Genomic DNA, 20060 nt, shown 5'->3' with positions numbered 1-20060 from the left:
TCCACCTCTTAATGTACGGAGGCTGCTCCCAAATATGGAGAGGACCTTGATGTGCCGTGAGCAGACCATTGAGGTGCATTGGTGTTTGGTGAGTGACCTCCGCCGAGTATCTAATCATTGTACCTTTCAGAGTGATTTGACAACCCACCAAATTACAGCATCTGAATCTCAAGAGCACCAGTTAATAAGTTCTATGCAGAAGTCTATGGGGAATGCCAAGTTACATATGGCCATCACAACATATATCAAGACACCAGAGGCAAAGCTGGTAAAGTTATATAATGTGCTGTGGCGGGCCCTAGACCAGAGAGGCAGATACCCAAGGGAGGTATTCAATTAGCCGCAAAGTGTCTCTGCAGTGGTCGTGGGGGTGCTCCACTGCGATATAACATCCATCATGTTGGGGTACCGTAGTGCCCAGAAAAGTGCACAGCTGTTTGGTGAAGCATCGAAGCTAACCGAATACCCCACAAGGAGTCATAAACACTCAGACAGGTAGGTGTTACACTTACACTGCAGATGTTTGCTTGGAGCTCTCTCTAGAAGTCTCATAGTCTCTTGTGCACCGGATGCTGAAGGTTCAGTAGGCAGCGCCAGGGTGTCTTCAAACACTGAGACAATAGGAAAATATTTATTATGACGAAATCTAGAGAATATGGCAGATCTTTTCAGATGCACTCTGTGTAACACAAATACGCCTTCACCAATATGAAATGCCCATGTGTCCCACTTCAATTTGCACATGTTCTCAACTACAAGCAGAGACGCTCTTTGAGAGTAAGAACCACATCACAGATGGTACACAGCAGCAAGTGTTTGTGGCTAATTCTAGGCTAATAATGAAGACTGGATCTGTACCCTGTTTATAACAACCTCATAGAACTGTGAACACACACAGATATCTGACATCATCTCCACTACCAGAGAGTCTAACAGTATACCTGGCTGTATAAGCAAAGGGATACACAGTATAAGTACAGAGAGTTTATCAGGATACCTGGCTGTATAAGCAAAGGGATACACAGTATAAGTACAGAGAGTTTATCAGGATACCTGGCTGTATAAACAGAGGGCTACACAGTATAAGTACAGAGAGTTTATCAGGATACCTGGCTGTATAAGCAGGGGGATACACAGTATAAGTATAGAGAGTCTATCAGGATACCTGGCTGTATGAGCAGAGGGACACACAGTATAAGTGGGGAGAGGAATAAGTTGAGGAAGCAGAGAGTCTAAACGGATACCTCCACTAACTCATAGGAGTAGTGTTTGACATTAGTATTTTACTGAATGAGTAGATAATGCATTTAAAGATCTTATATTTTCATATTCAGTTTGGTAAACGAATTAAAGTAAAGTAACTTATACAGGAATTTAAAGACACACATAGGTCAGTCTTGAATATAAAGCAAGGGTACAGCTCTCATGGGGGCATTGCAGGGATCTGAAGCCTGGCAATCACTTTTCCATCAAACCCCTTCTCGTTAAAAACTGATAAGAAGGCTGCACTACCAATGAGGCCAGAAGGACTTGTTAAAGGGGGGATGGTCCCATATCCTGAAAAGTCAGAGAGAAGCCACGTCATGTATTTGCTTTCAGCAAATCCATTTATACCTATTGCATAGGGTCTATCATACTCCGTGTTAACTGGTTGGGACTGGGAGACGCGACTCCGACTGCCCCAAATGTGGGTCAGCAGATTGCAACTTCTGGCACTTGTGTGTGCGCCCAAGTTTGAACGCTTTCTGGACAAAGGTGTGAGCATGTGTTTGTGATACGGTGCGTGCGGCGCTTTATTTGGTATCTCCCAGGATGATCGTTTCTCTAAAACTCGTTACGGATATATTTTTACCCTCACAACCCTAGCCAAGGTTATTATAGCCCGGATGTGGCTGGCAGTGGATAGTCCGAATTTCCACAATTGGAGAGCTCTGGTGAACGATACCATGAATCACGTAAGGTATACGTCTTTTGTCTTGTACAGAGACGTGCAAGACAAAAGTATGAAATAATATGGTCCCCTTGGTAATCCTCAAAATATAAACTACGCACGTCTGAACTAAACCTTAATTGAGCTTGCTTACCCTGACTTGCCCTCCTCCCCTTTACCCTATGCACCATGGCTGTGGCTCCCGGGTACTCGCTCTCAGGGCCGGATTAAGGGAAGGGAGGCCCCCGGGCTAAGCGTACAGACTGCCTTCCCCCTCCACCCCGTGAGCTTACCTCCTTCCGTTGTTCCACTCCCTGTAGTGCTTCCGCGGCGCGCTGTAATCTCCTTACTGAGGAGATCTCGTGCGAATATTAATAAATGGTGATGATCATGATGATGAGAATGAGACTATGACTCATAGTCTCACTCTCACAAGATTTCAGTAAGGAGATTACTGCGCGCCGCGTAAGTACTACAGTGACAGCAGGCAGCTAACAGCATAACATTTGCTGTTAGCTGCCTGCCATTCTCCATCACCAGCTAACAGTCGGAGCCAGGGACGCCCCTGACCCGATGAATGCCAACGGGCCCCCCAGCTGCCCGAGGCCCCTGGGCTGTAGCCCCTTTAGCCCTATTGTTAATCCGGCTCTGCTCGCACTATATCAGTTTAAACCAATTCTAGCTGCTCCTTCATCGTGGGAGCTGACAGCAAGTTTTAGAAGTGTCCTCCATATGTACTCAGGATTTCAAGTATCAGACAACCCTACTGGGAAGCTCATCTGTGTGTTTACTTACATTCATTCATGTATCCACCTACTCTGCTTGAATCAAATGTACCTACAACACGTAACTGTATACGCTGAAACGGCTTTGGTTCATTTGTTTTATTTTGCTATACTATGTCTGTTGTTGTCTAATACTTGTTTTGTTTTTTGTCTGAAACTTTTCAATAAAAATTACTTGATTCAAAAAACAAACAAACAAGAAGACGACCCCTTGGAATATGCAACCTGGGGCACTGCTAGGAAGGCTCAGGGTATCAGAAAGAATGCAGTGTTGCTCCATCCAGAATTCTGATCAACAACCAATGAGGAGCGGCAATGCTGAACCCTTTTATAATTTCCAGGGAGCGATAGCCAACATGAGTCAGAAATGTCAGGGAGATTTGTAAATCTAGATCTCAGCTTGTTCTGGCCTGTGGGATATTCTCACCTTGTTTTGGTGGACAGGGGACTTGCTCAAGCAGAGGGTGAGAAAGGAGACTCTTTTTAATTTGGGATATGGCATGGGTTGTGTCCACAAGCCTGTTTTCGTCAATCGTGTATTGTCTCTTTGTGGAAGACGTCAGTGTGTAGTTATCATCTGATCCAGTGTCCTGAAAAAGTCAAGAACACATGATTCATACTAAGAGAAACCAGTGAAATGAAGACAAGCTACAGACAATGACAGATTCCTATGGTCTCACAGAAGGCTCGTTCCCATTAGTGGTTTTCAATGAAAATATTTGAATGATGCTATAGAAACTAATAAAAGAAAAGTGCAATTATATGAACAAGCTCTTAATACTGTAATATCAAAATGTTGTCTTTATGAAATAAAATGCTGCTTCCTACAACAATCAGCAGTTAAAGCTTAAAATCAATGTGAAATCTAATTTTAATGGGTTGTATTGACCAATAGATCCTCAATATAGCCACATGGAGTGAAACGCTCATGAGGGTGAGTCCCTTTTTTTTTTTTGGGTTTCCATATGGCTCAGCATAGAAAGGTCACAGGTCATCTACATGTGTTCTGTGTCACCAACCAACATGATCACTACATTGAGAACCCATGTTACATTTAAATGAAATATATATAGAAGTTCTCTACAAACCTGGTATTATTCTTGTTTGTTAGACTTTTCTCTATCTGATACTTCTTTCCCATCTAGTAATCAGTCAAATCACATTTATATTCTCTATCTGATAACTCTTTGTTAGGACTGTGTCCTGCCCTTTTTTGTGCGTGCAGTTCCGCTGTTCTGCCAGAGGTGCTGCTGTTGTGAACTTTCTACCTGTTGGGGGTTAATCTCCTCTCTCACCTAATCACCTGCATATGCCTCCCTGATTTATATTCTTGCCTTTTGCTCTCTTTATTGGTGGTCACTGCTTGTTTGCGCCTATGTACAGAGTGTTGTTCCGATCTCCAGCTTGAGCCAGCCTTTTGTTACAGTGTCCCACCAGTTTCCATTCTCCTGCATCTTTCAGATTCCTTATCCCGGTTGCTTACCGTTTCAATGGATTCTCTGCCCTCCTCTCTTTACATTGTGTACGGCCAAAAGCAGGTTGCCCCGTGCGCTTAGCCCCCCCATATCCTGGACATTTTGCTGTGCAATATTGCTCTGCTATTCGTGTTAATAATAATAAACTTCATTATTGTTTCACTTAATTTTGACTCCTGCTCCAAATGTCCAGTAAAACATACAGTGATTCATACCTGTCACATCATATTTATATCATAGTTGCCCTGCTCTCCCGGAATGTTCGGGAGACTCACAGATTTTTGGTGTTCTCCCGGACTCCCGGGAGAGCAGGGCAACCTCCTGCCTCCAGCTCTCCTCGTTGGTGAAGTTGGTGGGGGCGTGGCTACTCGTGTCACCCTGGCCCACCCGTGCTGTGACAGGCTGAATCGTCAAAGATCAACAGTGGGTGGGGCTTAACGATGCAATTCGTATGGCCATGCCACCATGAAAGATTCCCCTCCCGGACAGCTTGCTGCAAAAGTCGGCAAGCATGATTTATATTCTCTATCTGATACCTCTTCCTCATGTACTAAATCAGTCACATCATATCTATAGGTTAATAAATCTTCCCCACGTATTAATCAGTACTGATACCTCTTCCACACACACCGATCAGACAGAAATGCCCTAGTGTTATACAATATTATACGTCAGACAAACCTTCAGCACTGCAATCCAGTCATTCTCTAGTAGATCTTCCATCCGTAACCTCAGCTTCTTCATATTATCTATGTCAGCGATCAGATGCTGAATCCTCTCCGATTTCTCTTTTAGCACATTATCCTGTTCCTGCTTCATCCTCCAGAATGAGGCCCTTTCCTGCTTCTCTAAATAGTCCCTCATCTCTCGGAAGTCCCTGGTGAGGTTATCCTTTATATCGCTAATCAATATCTGAAAGTACAAGGAAACAACTGTAGTGGAACAAGATCTCACAGGGATATCATCTTTCCACATCTTTGGTGGTGGCAGTGTTCAGTCTTCGGCATAGACTTTCAATAGGACGCCTTTAAGCCTTCCGGGTAACTTTATACAGTAAAGAACACTTCTACAAATGTAACAAGGACATTCAAATGTACAAGAGTGATACGTATAACGAAGACCAATCTCTCTCCTGATTTATTTGAAACGTAGGTACATAAATGAGGTTAAACCAAACACCATTAAAATGAATAAAGGGCTTGGTCCTAAACGGTTATTAGGTTGGACTTTGAGGTGACGTGTCTTTGCGCACTTCCATCGGAGCCCCACAATAATAGGCACAGATTGCCTTTCCGGCATTATTTCTCCGAGGTACTTCTATAATAACTGGTATGCAAATTGATAAGTTCTATGTTCTTTAATGCACCTTTAGCGACGGGAGTGGAGCCCCTCTACAAGGGAACAAGCCTGAAGCGGACCCTAAGGGTTGGCTTTAAGGAGATTAGTCCTGTACCGTAATTGTGTTCCCACGTGTGTTATGTTACAGTGTGACTGATTTCACCATTTGATAAAAGTGCTACAGCTCTGTTGACGATTTGATATTAATAAAGTTAAGTATTCTTTGTTCGGATATTTGCCTGGGTGTGAAAATAGGCTTCCACGTCCACGTTACTGGAGGTGAGTGGTATGCTGAAGGTAGCCCAGTAAGAGCTGATTTGGTGAGGAAGTCTTTTCCGATTAACCCTGGGAACACTCTTTGCTGGTTGGTGTGGGCAAATAGCCCCAGTATTGTGACAGTGATGACAGAAGAAACAGGAGGCAATACCCGTGACACCATAGACGCGTGAGCTTTAACCACAGAAGCGAGGAAATGGAATATTTATACCACAAACATTATACAGTCCATAGTGTGCTCACTAAACTTGGACACACTAAAGGGAGTTTCACCTCACACTTACCTGACCCTCACAGAAAACTTCCTTTTCACGGACCACAATCTGTTCTTTACTGGTTATATTTTGTTCAAGGTCAAGGATCTTCTTCTGAATATCCTCCTTAATAAAAGCATGAAACAAAAAAATAATTCCATCCATCCAAATAAGCCAGCATTAATCAACATACCTGAAGCATATAATACTGTCTTTCTTCACTAACCTGTCTCCAAACTATTAAAGTAATTTCATCGTTTTCCAATAATTATTGTCTATGCGATTTGTGTGGTTCCAAAGCACAAGCAATTTATTTAGCAAAAGTAAAAGTATAACAGTTCAATACATAAGTATAGCCGATACATACGCTGCACGGTGCTGCGCTTTGCTGCATTCTGCTGCGCTCTGCTGGATCCAGCTAGACAGTCCTTCAGTCCTGAAGACTGTGGTCAGAGTGACTTACTAGCTGATTTCAGGGAGCAATATATATATATACATTTGGTGTTACAGTAAATACAATACAGATGACTTGACAAGTTTCCATAGGTTCAGGCTTCAGGAAGGTCCAGTGTAATGCAGTCCATAGGTCAGTTCAAATGACACCCTCCAAGGGTGGGGGTTAACTTTCCAAGGGTGGGGGTCAGCTCTCCAGCAGATGAATACTAATGTGCCTGCCAAGAACTAGTTTAAACTGGTCTATTAGCATTATACAGACAATATCATTCTAATAATTTATTCCCTATCATCCATAACTAGCATACTCAATGTGTGATCCTTTTGGTGATAGAACCGGACGCCTGCGAATAAATAGGGGATTAGAATGATACCAGACATGACATGTTTCCTGTGACCTGAACCTTAGATCTCACCAACATGTATATATAACCTTATAATATTTAACTATAAACCAAATAACATCTGCTCATAAACAACTGTGGATTGGAACTATTATAAATGTGAACTATATACAAGTGAATGTGTAGGTGCGAGTGTATGCGTGCGTTATTTATCATGCGATTGCGCCATAGCACGTGGCGTACTGATCGCAATTGCACGGTAAAACAATATTAATCAATATACCTTCTTTCATCCAATTATTCGACTTTGACAAACCTCACCCAACACTCGCCACTCAACATTCCATTACTTTACATTCTGCCCCTATCCCAACCAACTCTGCTCCACAACATTCCTTATCAATTTACCCCGGCCCTCCCCTGCTCCAGAACCTCCTTTACTATTCAGGGTATGTGAATGACAGATAGAGGTGGCTAAACTTAATATTGGAGGATAATAATACTTCTGCCTGTAAGTAACAACACACATTTACCTTCAAAACCGCTGCATTTGTTACTCTGCAACCGGATGTTCCCTACACCTTGCATATGAGCACAGCCATCTTTACCATTTGTTAATCTTCCTGTCCTTGTATGTAACTTGTTTGTACGATGATCCCCTCTCAATGTACAGAGTTATATAATATGGTGTCACTTGAGAAATAAAGTCTTTAGCCAGTGGCTGGTGGAATTTTTTAGGTTGCCTCCAGGTGACTGGGTGCTCGATAACCACTGGTGACAATAGCTCTGTTAGGGGATATATTGTGGAACCATACAGAACATAAGGGACCCCAACTGGCAACATTTAAGACAAAATTATCGGCTAAGGTAGGGATGCCAGACGGGCCTAACCTTTATACGTGATGTCCGGCATAGAGTGATAAGGGCATGGTAAGAGTAGAGTTATAAGTGTGCTCGGTGTCTGAGACCGTGCTCCAGAGAACCAGTGACTATAGCCGCTTTTGTGTGGGGTTTGCTAGTAAATTTCCTTGTCCTGGTATTCTGACACTCTACTCTTACACCTCCACGTGCCCTTATCAATGTAATATTACCACCCTCAACCTTCAATTATCACTCTACTACCACCCCTCAACCTGCCTTTATCACTCTACTACCACCCCTCAACCTGCCTTTATCACTCTACTACCACCCCTCAACCTGCCTTTATCACTCCACTACCACTCCTCAACCTGCCTTTATCACTTACCTACCACCCCTCAACCTGCCTTTATCACTCTACTACCACCCCTCAACCTGCCTTTATCACTTACCTACCACCCCTCAACCTGCCTTTATCACTCTACTACTAGCCATCAACCTGTCTTTATCACTTACCTACCACTCCTCAACCTGCCTTTATCACTCTACTACCACCCCTCAACCTGCCTTTATCACTCTACTGCCACCCCTCAACCTGCCTTTATCACTCTACTACCACCCCTCAACCTGCCTTTATCACTCTACTACCACCCCTCAACCTGTCTTTATCACTTACCTACCACTCCTCAACCTGCCTTTATCACTCTACTACTAGCCCTCAACCTGCCTTTATCACTCTACTACCACCCCTCAACCTGCCTTTATCACTCTACTACCACCCCTCAACCTGCCTTTATCACTATACTACCACCCCTCAACCTGTCTTTATCACTTACCTACCACTCCTCAACCTGCCTTTATCACTCTACTACTAGCCCTCAACCTGCCTTTATCACTCTACTACCACCCCTCAACCTGCCTTTATCACTCTACTACTAGCCCTCAACCTGCCTTTATCACTCTACTACCACTCCTCAACCTGCCTTTATCACTCTACTACCACCCCTCAACCTGCCTTTATCACTCTACTACTAGCCCTCAACCCGCCTTTATCACTCTACTACCACTCCTCAACCTGCCTTTATCACTCTACTACTAGCCCTCAACCCGCCTTTATCACTCTACTACCACCCCTCAACCTGTCTTTATCACTTACCTACCACTCCTCAACCTGCCTTTATCTCTCTACTACTAGCCCTCAACCTGCCTTTATCACTCTACTACCACTCCTCAACCTGCCTTTATCACTCTACTACCACCCCTCAACCTGCCTTTATCACTCTACGACTAGCCCTCAACCTGCCTTTATCACTCTACTACCACTCCTCAACCTGCCTTTATCACTCTACTACTAGCCCTCAACCCGCCTTTATCACTCTACTAGTAGCCCTCAACCTGCCTTTATCACTCTACTACCACCCCTCAACCTGCCTTTATCACTCTACTACCACCCCTCAACCTGCCTTTATCACTCTACTACTAGCCCTCAACCTGCCTTTATCACTCTACTACTAGCCCTCAACCTGCCTTTATCACTCTACTACCACTCCTTAACCTGCCTTTATCACTCTACTAGTAGCCCTCAAGCTGCCTTTATCACTTACCTACCACTCCTCAACCTGCCTTTATCACTATACTACTAGCCCTCAACCTGCCTTTATCACTCTACTACTAGCCCTCAACCTGTCTTTATCACTCTACTACTAGCCCTCAACCTGCCTTTATCACTCTACTACTACCCCTCAACCTGCCTTTATCACTCTACTACCACTCCTCAACCTGCCTTTATCACTATACTACCACCCCTCAACCTGCCTTTATTACTCTACTACCACCCCTCAACCTGTCTTTATCACTTACCTACCACTCCTCAACCTGCCTTTATCACTCTACTACTAGCCCTCAACCTGCCTTTATCACTCTACTACCACTCCTCAACCTGCCTTTATCACTCTACTACCACCCCTCAACCTGCCTTTATCACTCTACTACTAGCCCTCAACCTGCCTTTATCACTCTACTACCACTCCTCAACCTGCCTTTATCACTCTACTACTAGCCCTCAACCCGCCTTTATCACTCTACTAGTAGCCCTCAACCTGCCTTTATCACTCTACTACCACCCCTCAACCTGCCTTTATCACTCTACTAGTAGCCCTCAACCTGCCTTTATCACTCTACTACCACCCCTCAACCTGCCTTTATCACTCTACTACCACCCCTCAACCTGCCTTTATCACTCTACTACTACCCCTCAACCTGCCTTTATCACTCTACTACCACTCCTCAACCTGCCTTTATCACTCTACTAGTAGCCCTCAAGCTGCCTTTATCACTTACCTACCACTCCTCAACCTGCCTTTATCACTATACTACTAGCCCTCAACCTGCCTTTATCACTCTACTACCACCCCTCAACCTGCCTTTATCACTCTACTACCACCCCTCAACCTGCCTTTATCACTATACTACTAGCCCTCAACCTGCCTTTATCACTCTACTACCACTCCTCAACCTGCCTTTATCACTATACTACCACCCCTCAACCTGCCTTTATTACTCTACTACCACCCCTCAACCTGTCTTTATCACTTACCTACCACTCCTCAACCTGCCTTTATCACTCTACTACTAGCCCTCAACCTGCCTTTATCACTCTACTACCACTCCTCAACCTGCCTTTATCACTCTACTACCACCCCTCAACCTGCCTTTATCACTCTACTACTAGCCCTCAACCTGCCTTTATCACTCTACTACCACTCCTCAACCTGCCTTTATCACTCTACTACCACTCCTCAACCTGCCTTTATCACTCTACTAGTAGCCCTCAAGCTGCCTTTATCACTTACCTACCACTCCTCAACCTGCTTTTATCACTATACTACTAGCCCTCAACCTGCCTTTATCACTCTACTACCACCCCTCAACCTGCCTTTATCACTCTACTACCACCCCTCAACCTGCCTTTATCACTCTACTACCACCCCTCAACCTGCCTTTATCACTCTACTACTAGCCCTCAACCTGTCTTTATCACTTACCTACCACTCCTCAACCTGCCTTTATCACTCTACTACTAGCCCTCAACCTGCCTTTATCACTCTACTACCACTCCTCAACCTGCCTTTATCACTCTACTACCACTGCTCAACCTGCCTTTATCACTCTACTACTAGCCCTCAACCCGCCTTTATCACTCTACTAGTAGCCCTCAACCTGCCTTTATCACTCTACTACCACCCCTCAACCTGCCTTTATCACTCTACTACTAGCCCTCAACCTGCCTTTATCACTCTACTACCACTCCTCAACCTGCCTTTATCACTCTACTACCACTCCTCAACCTGCCTTTATCACTCTACTAGTAGCCCTCAACCTGCCTTTATCACTCTACTACCACTCCTCAACCTGCCTTTATCACTCTACTAGTAGCCCTCAACCTGCCTTTATCACTATACTACTAGCCCTCAACCTGCCTTTATCACTCTACTACTAGCCCTCAACCTGCCTTTATCACTCTACTACCACTCCTCAACCTGCCTTTATCACTTACCTACCACTCCTCAACCTGCCTTTATCACTCTACTACCACTCCTCAACCTGCCTTTATCACTCTACTACCACCCCTCAACCTGCCTTTATCACTCTACTACCACCCCTCAACCTGCCTTTATCACTATACTACTAGCCCTCAACCTGCCTTTATCACTCTACTACTAGCCCTCAACCTGCCTTTATCACTCTACTACCACTCCTCAACCTGCCTTTATCACTCTACTAATAGCCCTCAACCTGCCTTTATCACTTACCTACCACTCCTCAACCTGCCTTTATCACTCTACTACCACTCCTCAAGCTGCCTTTATCACTTACCTACCACTCCTCAACCTGCCTTTATCACTCTACTACTAGCCCTCAACCTGCCTTTATCACTCTACTACTAGCCCTCAACCTGCCTTTATCACCATTGAGAAGTTTAGTGAAGTGGGTGGTGGTGTCTGCAGTATACTAGAAGTGGTGCCAGTGTTAATGGTAGTGGTTGTTGAGGTATTGGTGGTATAAGTGGCGGTGGTAGTCATAGTGGTGATGGTGGCAGTGGTTGTGATGGTAGTGGTAATGGTCATGGTGATTGTAGTGGTGATGATGATGGTGGCAGTGGTTGTGATGGTAGTGGTAATGGTCATGGTGATTGTAGTGGTGATGGTGGCAGTGGTTGTGATGGTAGTGGTAATGGTCATGGTGATTGTAGTGGTGATTGTAGTGGTTGTGATGGTAGTGGTAATGGTCATGGTGATTGTAGTGGTGATTGTAGTGGTTGTGATGGTAGTGGCAGTGCTAACAGTGCTGGTCTTGGTGGTACTAGTAGTACAGCACAGCAAAGATAGAAGAACATTTAAAGACTGATTAGCACTGGCTGGGTAAACACCAGGCCCCAGAATACCATTCTACAGACTCAATATAGTTATGATCTAATTTTGCCCTTTATACTAAAACTGGCCCTGACTACAAGTCCCAGCAAGGGATAAGCCGCTTGCTTTAGTGCTAGGACACAAAGAATTTTTCCACAGCATCTTGGTCCTGTGGATGATTTCTCACTGAGAATATAGGGGTCTATTCAGCAAAGGCGAAAAGACCTATCTCCAAGAAAAATGTTTGCCCTATACATCAAGGGATCACTGCCAGCGATAGCCGTGCTATTGTCAGTGAAAGCCCCGGCCGGCGGTAAGTAACGCCAAGGCTTGCCATGTTAACAAGGATTGTGGTGGAATGAGTAGCAACACAATCCTCCTTCTGTTATCTCAGGATGGTGCTAATAGAAGAAACTAACAATAAAATACTTTGTGCTTTCCGTTCCGCTGCACAAGCATGAACCAGCTAGCTGGGTAACGCATGTGCATTATATCCCCGGAGGCAGGACTGACCTATAGTTATTAATGACAAAACATTAAAAAATAAATAAAAAATAAACATAAAACACATTTATTAGGATGTTATTAAAGTCTACTGTACGTAAAATATATTTTTACAGTTGCTCCTGACTGGAAACACAAGTTCTAGTATGTATACGCAACCGTCATCACTAATAATAGGCACTAACACCAGACCTGTAGCTGAAACTAGAGATATGTCAGAAAATAATGTACCTTTGAAATGTCGAATGCTTGAATTGGACGCATCTGTGTGCGCTCGGGCTTTGCATGCCATGATTATACATGGATTACGTGCATACACCCAGTCCCCTTCCCCATTCGCCCATGAAATCGTAGGCTATAGTAAGGATCTTTGCGCTCGAAGATTAATTGGACGTTGCTGCGTTCTCTGGTGCATGGTTCGTATTTGGGCATAGATTGTAAGTTTGCAAGCAGCGCCTTCTTTCCTCTCTGTCTGTATTACCCAGCATTGTTTTATTACTTTGTTTGCTTACAATTGTAGAGCGCTACGGAATTTGCTGGTGATGATGATGAGCATGCGCAAAACAATTTTACGCAAAATACTCCACGTATCGGCATTTATGTTCCTTAATGATTACTGTATCTCCAGTACTTTTTATATTGGTTCTAATAATGTCTATTGCTACAAATCGTATGTGTGTGGCCCTTACACCAGGCACATTTACAGACAGATAAGTCACTTACCTTCTTCCTTTTGTATAAATCTAGCAGCTGGAAAGTCTGACATTCTTTGTGTTGCAGTACACATGATGAACACACGGGGGAGCTGTGTGACATACAAAAATACTGCAATCCTTTCTCATGTTGTTGGCAAGGCCAATTTGTTGTAATAAGATTGACCAGCAGATGTCGCTGACGCCCCGTTTTTTCGCTGTGCAGCACTAGGTGGTCTTCGCACAGAGGGGCCATGCAGGGTAAGCAGAGCTTTAGGGCCCCAGCTCCAGTGCAGGAGGGGCAGCGTTCATGAGCTTTGCTGTCCAGTGCATGCAGGGCTTCCAGCAGTTGCGAGAGATCCGTGTTCTTGCTGAGCTCAGGTTTGCTCTGGAAGGTTTTCTGGCACAAGGGGCAGTTGTGCTTGCTACTGTTTACCCAGTACCGCTCTATGCATGGTTTACAGAAAGTGTGTCCGCAGGGCAGAGTGGTGGGGTGGTTGTAATGAGTACAACAGATGGTGCAGCACAGGTCTAGGGGCTGCAGTCTCAGTAGCAATTCTTTCTCTTCCATGATTGAGAAATGAAAGTGAAAGAACTAGAGATGCTTATGCAAAGGTGGGGGGAGGGTAGTGTCAGGGATGGGTGATAGAGTAGGTGGGGAAAATCAGTCTGAGGAAGGGGTGATCGAGCAAGTGGGGGGAATAGGAGAGGGATCAGAGCAAATCAGTCTGAGGAAGGGGTGATAGAGCAAGTGGGGGAAATAGGAGAGGGATCAGAGCAAATCATTGGCAGGAAGAGGTGATAGAGAGGAGTAGGAGAGGGATATAAGGAAAATAGTGTCAGGATGGGGTGATAGAGCAGGTGAGGGGGGGAATAGGAAAGGGGATGAGAGCAAATCAGTCTGGGGAAGGGGTGATAGAGGAAGTGGAGGAAACAGGAGAGGGATCAGAGCAAATCAGTCTGAGGAAGGGGTGATAGAGCAGGTGGGGGGGAATAGGAAAGGGGATCAGAGCAAATCAGTCTGAGGAAGGGGTGATAGAGCAAGTGGAGGAAATAGGAGAGGGATCAGAGCAAATCAGTCTGAGTAAGGGGTGATAGAGCAAGTGGGGGAATAGGAGAGGGATCAGAGCAAATCAGTCTGAGGAAGGGGTGATAGAGCAAGTGGAGGAAATAGGAGAGGGATCAGAGCAAATCAGTCTGAGGAAGGGGTGATAGAGCAAGTGGGGGAAATAGGAGAGGGATCAGAGCAAATCAGTGTCAGGAAGAGGTGATAGAGCAGGGGGGGGGGTAGGAGAGGGATATAAGGAAAATAGTGGCAGGATGGGGGTGATAGAGCAGGTGGGGGAAATAGGAAGGAGATCAGAGCAATCAGTCTGAGGAAGGGGTGATAGAGCAAGCGGGGGAAATAAGAGAGGGATCAGAGCAAATCAGTGGCAGGATGGGGTGATAGAGCAGGTGGGGGGAAATAGGAGGGAGATCAGAGCAATCAGTCTGAGGAAGGGGTGATAGAGATAGGGGAGTGGATAGGATAGGGGATGTCAGCGGATAGCCGCTGGAGCCGCCAGCAGTAAACAGTCTTAAAAGTAAATAAGTAGGAATAGTGGCAGGTCGGGAGAGTGAAATCAGAGGGATAAGAGAGCCACGGAGGGCTGATAGAGCAGATGGGGAGATGGATGAGGGGCTATGAGTGGAAAGGAAGAATGAGGTAACAGGTGAGAGGAGAGGTGAGGAGAGCAGTCCAAGGGGGGAGAGGAAGCAGGAGGGTTGAAGAACAGAGCAGAAAGGGTAAAGCGCCTACTGCTCCCCTCTCTGACACTCTTCCATCCTGGGGGTGATGCGGGGAACAGTATGTATGGAGTAGGAAAGAAGAGGCAGCGGGGATTGGAGATTACTTACACAGTGGAGTGGGGGAATAAGGAACAGGAGTGGGAGTGTAAGTAATGATGATGGTGAGAGCCGCATGGTGGTATGATGGGAACAGTGAAGAGAAGACACAGGGATCATAGTCCCAATACAAAATGTGCTACTGGACCTCACTAAGCTTGTATGTAGTACACACCCATAGGAGGTGCAAACGTGAGTATCACAGGAAAATCCACAATAAATACCTGGATAATCATCAAGTGAGGGAGTACTTGTTCTTCTGAATAGGTGTGTTCATCCCAGTAATGTTGGAGATGTTGCCTATAGCAACCAATCAGATTCTAGCTGTCATTTTGTAGAATGTGCTAAATAAATGATAACTAGAATCTGATTGGTTGTTATAGGCAAAATATCCACAGTTTCTTTTTAAATTCATTTATGCACTCATAGAATCCAGGTCAATGCATGAAAATCTAACGATTGTGGTTAAAGTGTGAGGAAAAGAGAATCAGAATGTAGCTCCTAATATTCTTTTTACCTATTTCCAGTGTCAGAGGCCGTAGATACGTCCCCTCCCAATCATATACATGCTATGTCTAGATCCGTCTTTTTTTTTTTTTTTTTTTAAACAAAAATATTTTATTCAAGGTCAAACAATCATACACAAGATAACATGCAGGCAGATGACACAATCAGATAAAGAGGAGTTTAGGAAATGCTACATAGGAATTCAAGAAAAATATTTTCACAAATGCCTAAGAAAGAATGTAGATCAACATGGGATTTTTACCTAGGGGTTTTATTATTTGGGGGTGTGGAAGGAAATTGAACTGCAAAAAAATGGGGGAAATGATGGTAGGAGAGATGAAACAATTGACAGGATGATCAAGGGCAATTAAAAACTATTATGAATGACCCAACACTCACAGGTCTTGGAGAATGAGTTATTTATTATGGTGGTCATGTATTCCGTATGGTGTACATACCAGTCTTTTAATTATTGCATCAATTGAAGGGTATGGTGTACATACCAGTCTTTTAATTATTGCATCAATTGAAGGGTTAGTCTGGGATTTCCAATCCGCCACTAGCTGGCAGGTAGAATTAGAGTTAAAGTGGCCCACATGCTTGATTTTATATTATGTCAATCAATGGGTGGCTAGAGAAAGCAAATAATACTATATTTTTAAACAACTAGAATGTTTGTTGAATCAGTCTCTTCCCAATCAATCATTTCCACATCCCTCCCAACTGTCCAGTTTGAGGGCTGTCCTGGAAAGTTGGAAGCTATGTCCCGTTCACAGCTGCCGGCTTGCGCCACTTTCCAAGGATGTTCTTAGGGAAGGGGACTGGTGGCGGCTCAGGGATCGGGAGCATTGGATACGGCCTCCAGAGAGTAGACACTCCCCCTTCTTGTGCCGATTCCCCAACTTGAAAAGTTGTGAGGTATGTTGGCGACTTGCAGTTATATATAAACTAACTCCGAGCATGAGAATGCATGTAAAGAAGCTTCTATCCCTTTAATAATTATAGATTGTAAGCTTTCCTGACCAGGCCCTTAACACTTGCTATACAAACTGATGATATTTATATATTAGTTTAAAATACATTTTACCTCATATAATATACAAGTTAACCCGTGCATGATACTCATGCATTCTAGTCAAATCAAGCTACTTAAGGTCTTAAAAAGGTTCTTGTCATGCATTTGGGCCTAGCCCAGGCCTCCTCAGGGGAAGAGCGTTACTTCCCAACGCAAGCGGCCTTTTTAATGTGTGTTCATGAGGTAAAATTACCTCACGAAAATGAGTTTGACCCCTCAACTCGTAAATTTAGCCTTTACTACCCCTCCCACGGGGGGAAGGGGGGATGATGGAAGTTAACTGACTTGACTATTCTAATTTTTTTGTCAAATAATGTCAATATACCAAATTTCAGGTCAATTGGATGAGCCCTTTCTGAGAAAATAGTTTTTTCCACACACACACACTAACGCACGCCTCTACACATGTGTGTTCATGAGGTAAAATTACCTCACGAAAATGAGTTTGAGCTCTACCAAATTTCAGCCCTTTTTGAATTTTTTTTCCCACACAAAGAAATTAGTAGGTCAGTGTATAACTCCGCCCAGCAGGTGGCGCTGCAACTTGTTTTGTTTTTTTCACATTAGATATTGCAGCTTTACTAAAAGTTGTTTGATGTTGAGATTGGGATAGATGAGATCATGCTAAGCATTTGTAGGGGGGGAATTCAATTCCCCCCGAAGTACCGCCGCGCTAAAACTATTACCGTTATTACGGTAGTTCTAACGCCAGCTTTTATCTCGCAGCTCCCTGAGCTGCGAGCAGAAAGCCGGGTTAATGTTGCCTTAATAACGGTAATATCTATAATGCGGCGGTACCGCGGGGTAAATTGAATTACCCCCGTAGAGGCCGAATTATTTATTACCTAATGTCTAGATCGAAAATATTTTTTTAAGTTATATTTTGCATTAAAAAGTCAATATAACATACTAGTGTTAACACTAGACATACACCCTCACGTACATCTAGACTTGTCAGCTTGATAACATAATTGATAATATTAGTCCATCTATTTAAGAGTTAATGACGTTCTTATGTGTTTCCTGCAGCTGATAACGGATCCACGGATTCCAGATATGTCCACACTTATCTGAATGGCCTCTACTCATCCAGGTCCATTCAATCTCATATTTCCTGGCGACCAATTGCTCTACTTTTCCCGGAAGACAGTTTTGGATAGCAGATATTGGCCAACTCCGTTAAACCAAAGAAAAGTTTGGTGACCTTGGAGCAGAAGGTCTAATAAGTGAACACCCCCATATCGTACCTCCACTTAGCATAACATTCACTATCGGGTGCTGGCTGACTTCTCATCCAAAGTTTGTAGGTGAAAGAAAATCTTTTTATTAAATCAGAATGTATGAGGCGTTGATCCGAAAATAATTTAATTAATTTTATGTTCCCTCTTTTCAACTGTAATGTTAGAGCCTAAAAAGCAGAATGAGATATGTGTCTAATAGACGTCTTACGCAGCATTACACTGATAAGTATATAAAGCGGTCACTTAATAGAGGGACATGTGAAATAAAGGATTTTATTGCAAAATGACACAACAGGAACCTGCTTAGCTGCAGGAAATAGTAGTTTTGTAAGACGAATGTAGTGCAAGGACAAGTGGCAAATACCAAGTAACGTAATATAGTGGATTTGGAAAAAGAAAAAAAAAACACAAGTCTGTCAATTACAAATGTTTGTCATTTCATACGTGTAATACTGAAATATGAAGTGTGTATAATCGTTTATATAGATTCCCCACAATTATAACGTGATATCCTCTGGTAATTCTCATAATTCCACAACACTCGCAGAACTGGGGTCATGAGTTCAATTCCGGACCTTACCTGTGTGGAGTTTGTATGTTCTCCCTGTGTGCTCCGGTTTTCTCCCACACTCCAAAAACATACAAGTTGGTTAATTGTCTCCTATCAAATTGACCCTACTCTGTGTCTGTGTGTGTATGTATATTAGGGAATTTAGACTGTAAGCTCCATTGGGGCAGGGACTGATGTGAATGAGTTCTCTGTACAGCGCTGCAGAATTAGTAACGCTATATAGATGATGATGATGTGGGTATGTAATATAAGATGATTAACATCCGCTGTAATCAGCAGGACAGGACCTCCTGTTCATCCATATTTTGCTGTAGATAATGGCACCTGATCACCTTTCCATGTCCAGTCTAGTTTCATGTGAACCGTATCAAAGGATAACTTTAAGACTGATTACCAGCTGTCAATGATGTTCCATAAGAGCTCAATAAATTGTCATCTATTAATTAATCTACACCTCTTATAGATTGGCAGATATGTACCGCTTGTCATGCCGTACTGTGAAGTATCACTTGGAGAAGACACATTAAACCACACACAGCTCTAAGTTTTTCACTGGGCTTTGTTGTATGGTAACAACATTCCACCTGATTTATAGAATAGAATGGGGCAGCACGGTGGCTAAGTGGTTAGCACTTCTGCCTTACAGCAGTGGGGTCATGAGTTCAATTCCCGACCATGGCCTTATCTGCGAGGAGTTTGTATGTTCTCCCCGTGTTTGCGTGGGTTTCCTCCGGGTGCTCCGGTTTCCTTCCATACTCCAAAAACATACTGGTAGGTTAATTGGCTACTAACAAATTAACCCTAGTCTGTGTGACTCACTGTGTGTGTGTTAGGGAATTTAGACTGTACAGCGCTGCGGAACTAGTAGCGCTATATAAATTAATGGTGATGATAATGATGATATTTGCTGTGTTTATTCAGGAAGTCATTGGCATATTGCTTAGTGGGGCACGGCGATGGGGTCTACAATTGTGCTGCACCGATATATGTGTTGTTGATGGATATGTAAATCTAGTGTTTTATTACTTCTTTAGTTTTTCTGGATTATATACATACACATATATATATATATATAATGTACGATAGTAGTATATAGTCTTAATTATGTCATTGTATATAAAATGCTTCATAAACACATTTCCACGTAGCGCACAGCACCACCTGGTATCTGATAATAGTTTCTATCTTCCATCAATGAAAGCTTGAGGGTTAATCATTAATGCCTGACACCTTACAAATAACATGAACAATTGTGATTAAATAATACTGAGAATTGATTGTTGAAGATGAGTCTGCATCGTCCTCACATTGTGCCCGGTTCACTGGATACAATATTTTTTTTTACAATTTTTTACAGGTCCAGCTTTACTCTTTTTTATTGCCACAGTTATGAGTGGAGATTCAGTCTCTTTACCATGTATCACCGTTATTTCTTGGTCGATTTTCTAAATCTGGCCTCTT

At 43.5% G+C, this 20060-nt stretch overlaps 2 protein-coding genes and 1 long non-coding RNA gene across 3 annotated transcripts in view; 1 reads left to right on the top strand and 2 right to left on the bottom strand.

The window, feature by feature from the left end:
• Positions 1-13964, bottom strand: part of LOC142095204 (E3 ubiquitin/ISG15 ligase TRIM25-like) — a 24514-nt gene extending 10550 nt beyond the window's left edge. The window contains exons 1-4 of the mRNA XM_075178078.1: positions 13353-13964; positions 6089-6184; positions 4872-5102; positions 3143-3305 (exon numbers count right to left, since the gene is read on the bottom strand). Of these exons, the coding sequence (XP_075034179.1) occupies positions 3143-3305; positions 4872-5102; positions 6089-6184; positions 13353-13892 (1030 nt within the window). The 5' untranslated portion in view covers positions 13893-13964. The remainder of the gene's footprint in view (positions 1-3142; positions 3306-4871; positions 5103-6088; positions 6185-13352) is intronic.
• LOC142095206 (uncharacterized) lies at positions 13510-18469 on the top strand. The gene is made up of 3 exons (XR_012677755.1): positions 13510-13582; positions 16444-16630; positions 17817-18469. It is a non-coding gene; the product is annotated as an uncharacterized LOC142095206 (long non-coding RNA).
• ADAP2 (ArfGAP with dual PH domains 2) overlaps positions 18288-20060 on the bottom strand; it is a 40560-nt gene continuing 38787 nt past the window's right edge. The window contains exon 11 of the mRNA XM_075178079.1: positions 18288-20060. Coding sequence (XP_075034180.1) covers positions 20026-20060 — 35 coding nt within the window. The 3' untranslated portion in view covers positions 18288-20025.

Source organism: Mixophyes fleayi, chromosome 6, assembly GCF_038048845.1.
Source record: "Mixophyes fleayi isolate aMixFle1 chromosome 6, aMixFle1.hap1, whole genome shotgun sequence".
In the NCBI taxonomy this organism is placed as follows: domain Eukaryota; kingdom Metazoa; phylum Chordata; class Amphibia; order Anura; family Limnodynastidae; genus Mixophyes; species Mixophyes fleayi.
Note: the sequence above shows the minus strand (reverse complement) of the source record. Positions and strands in the feature narration are given on the sequence as shown.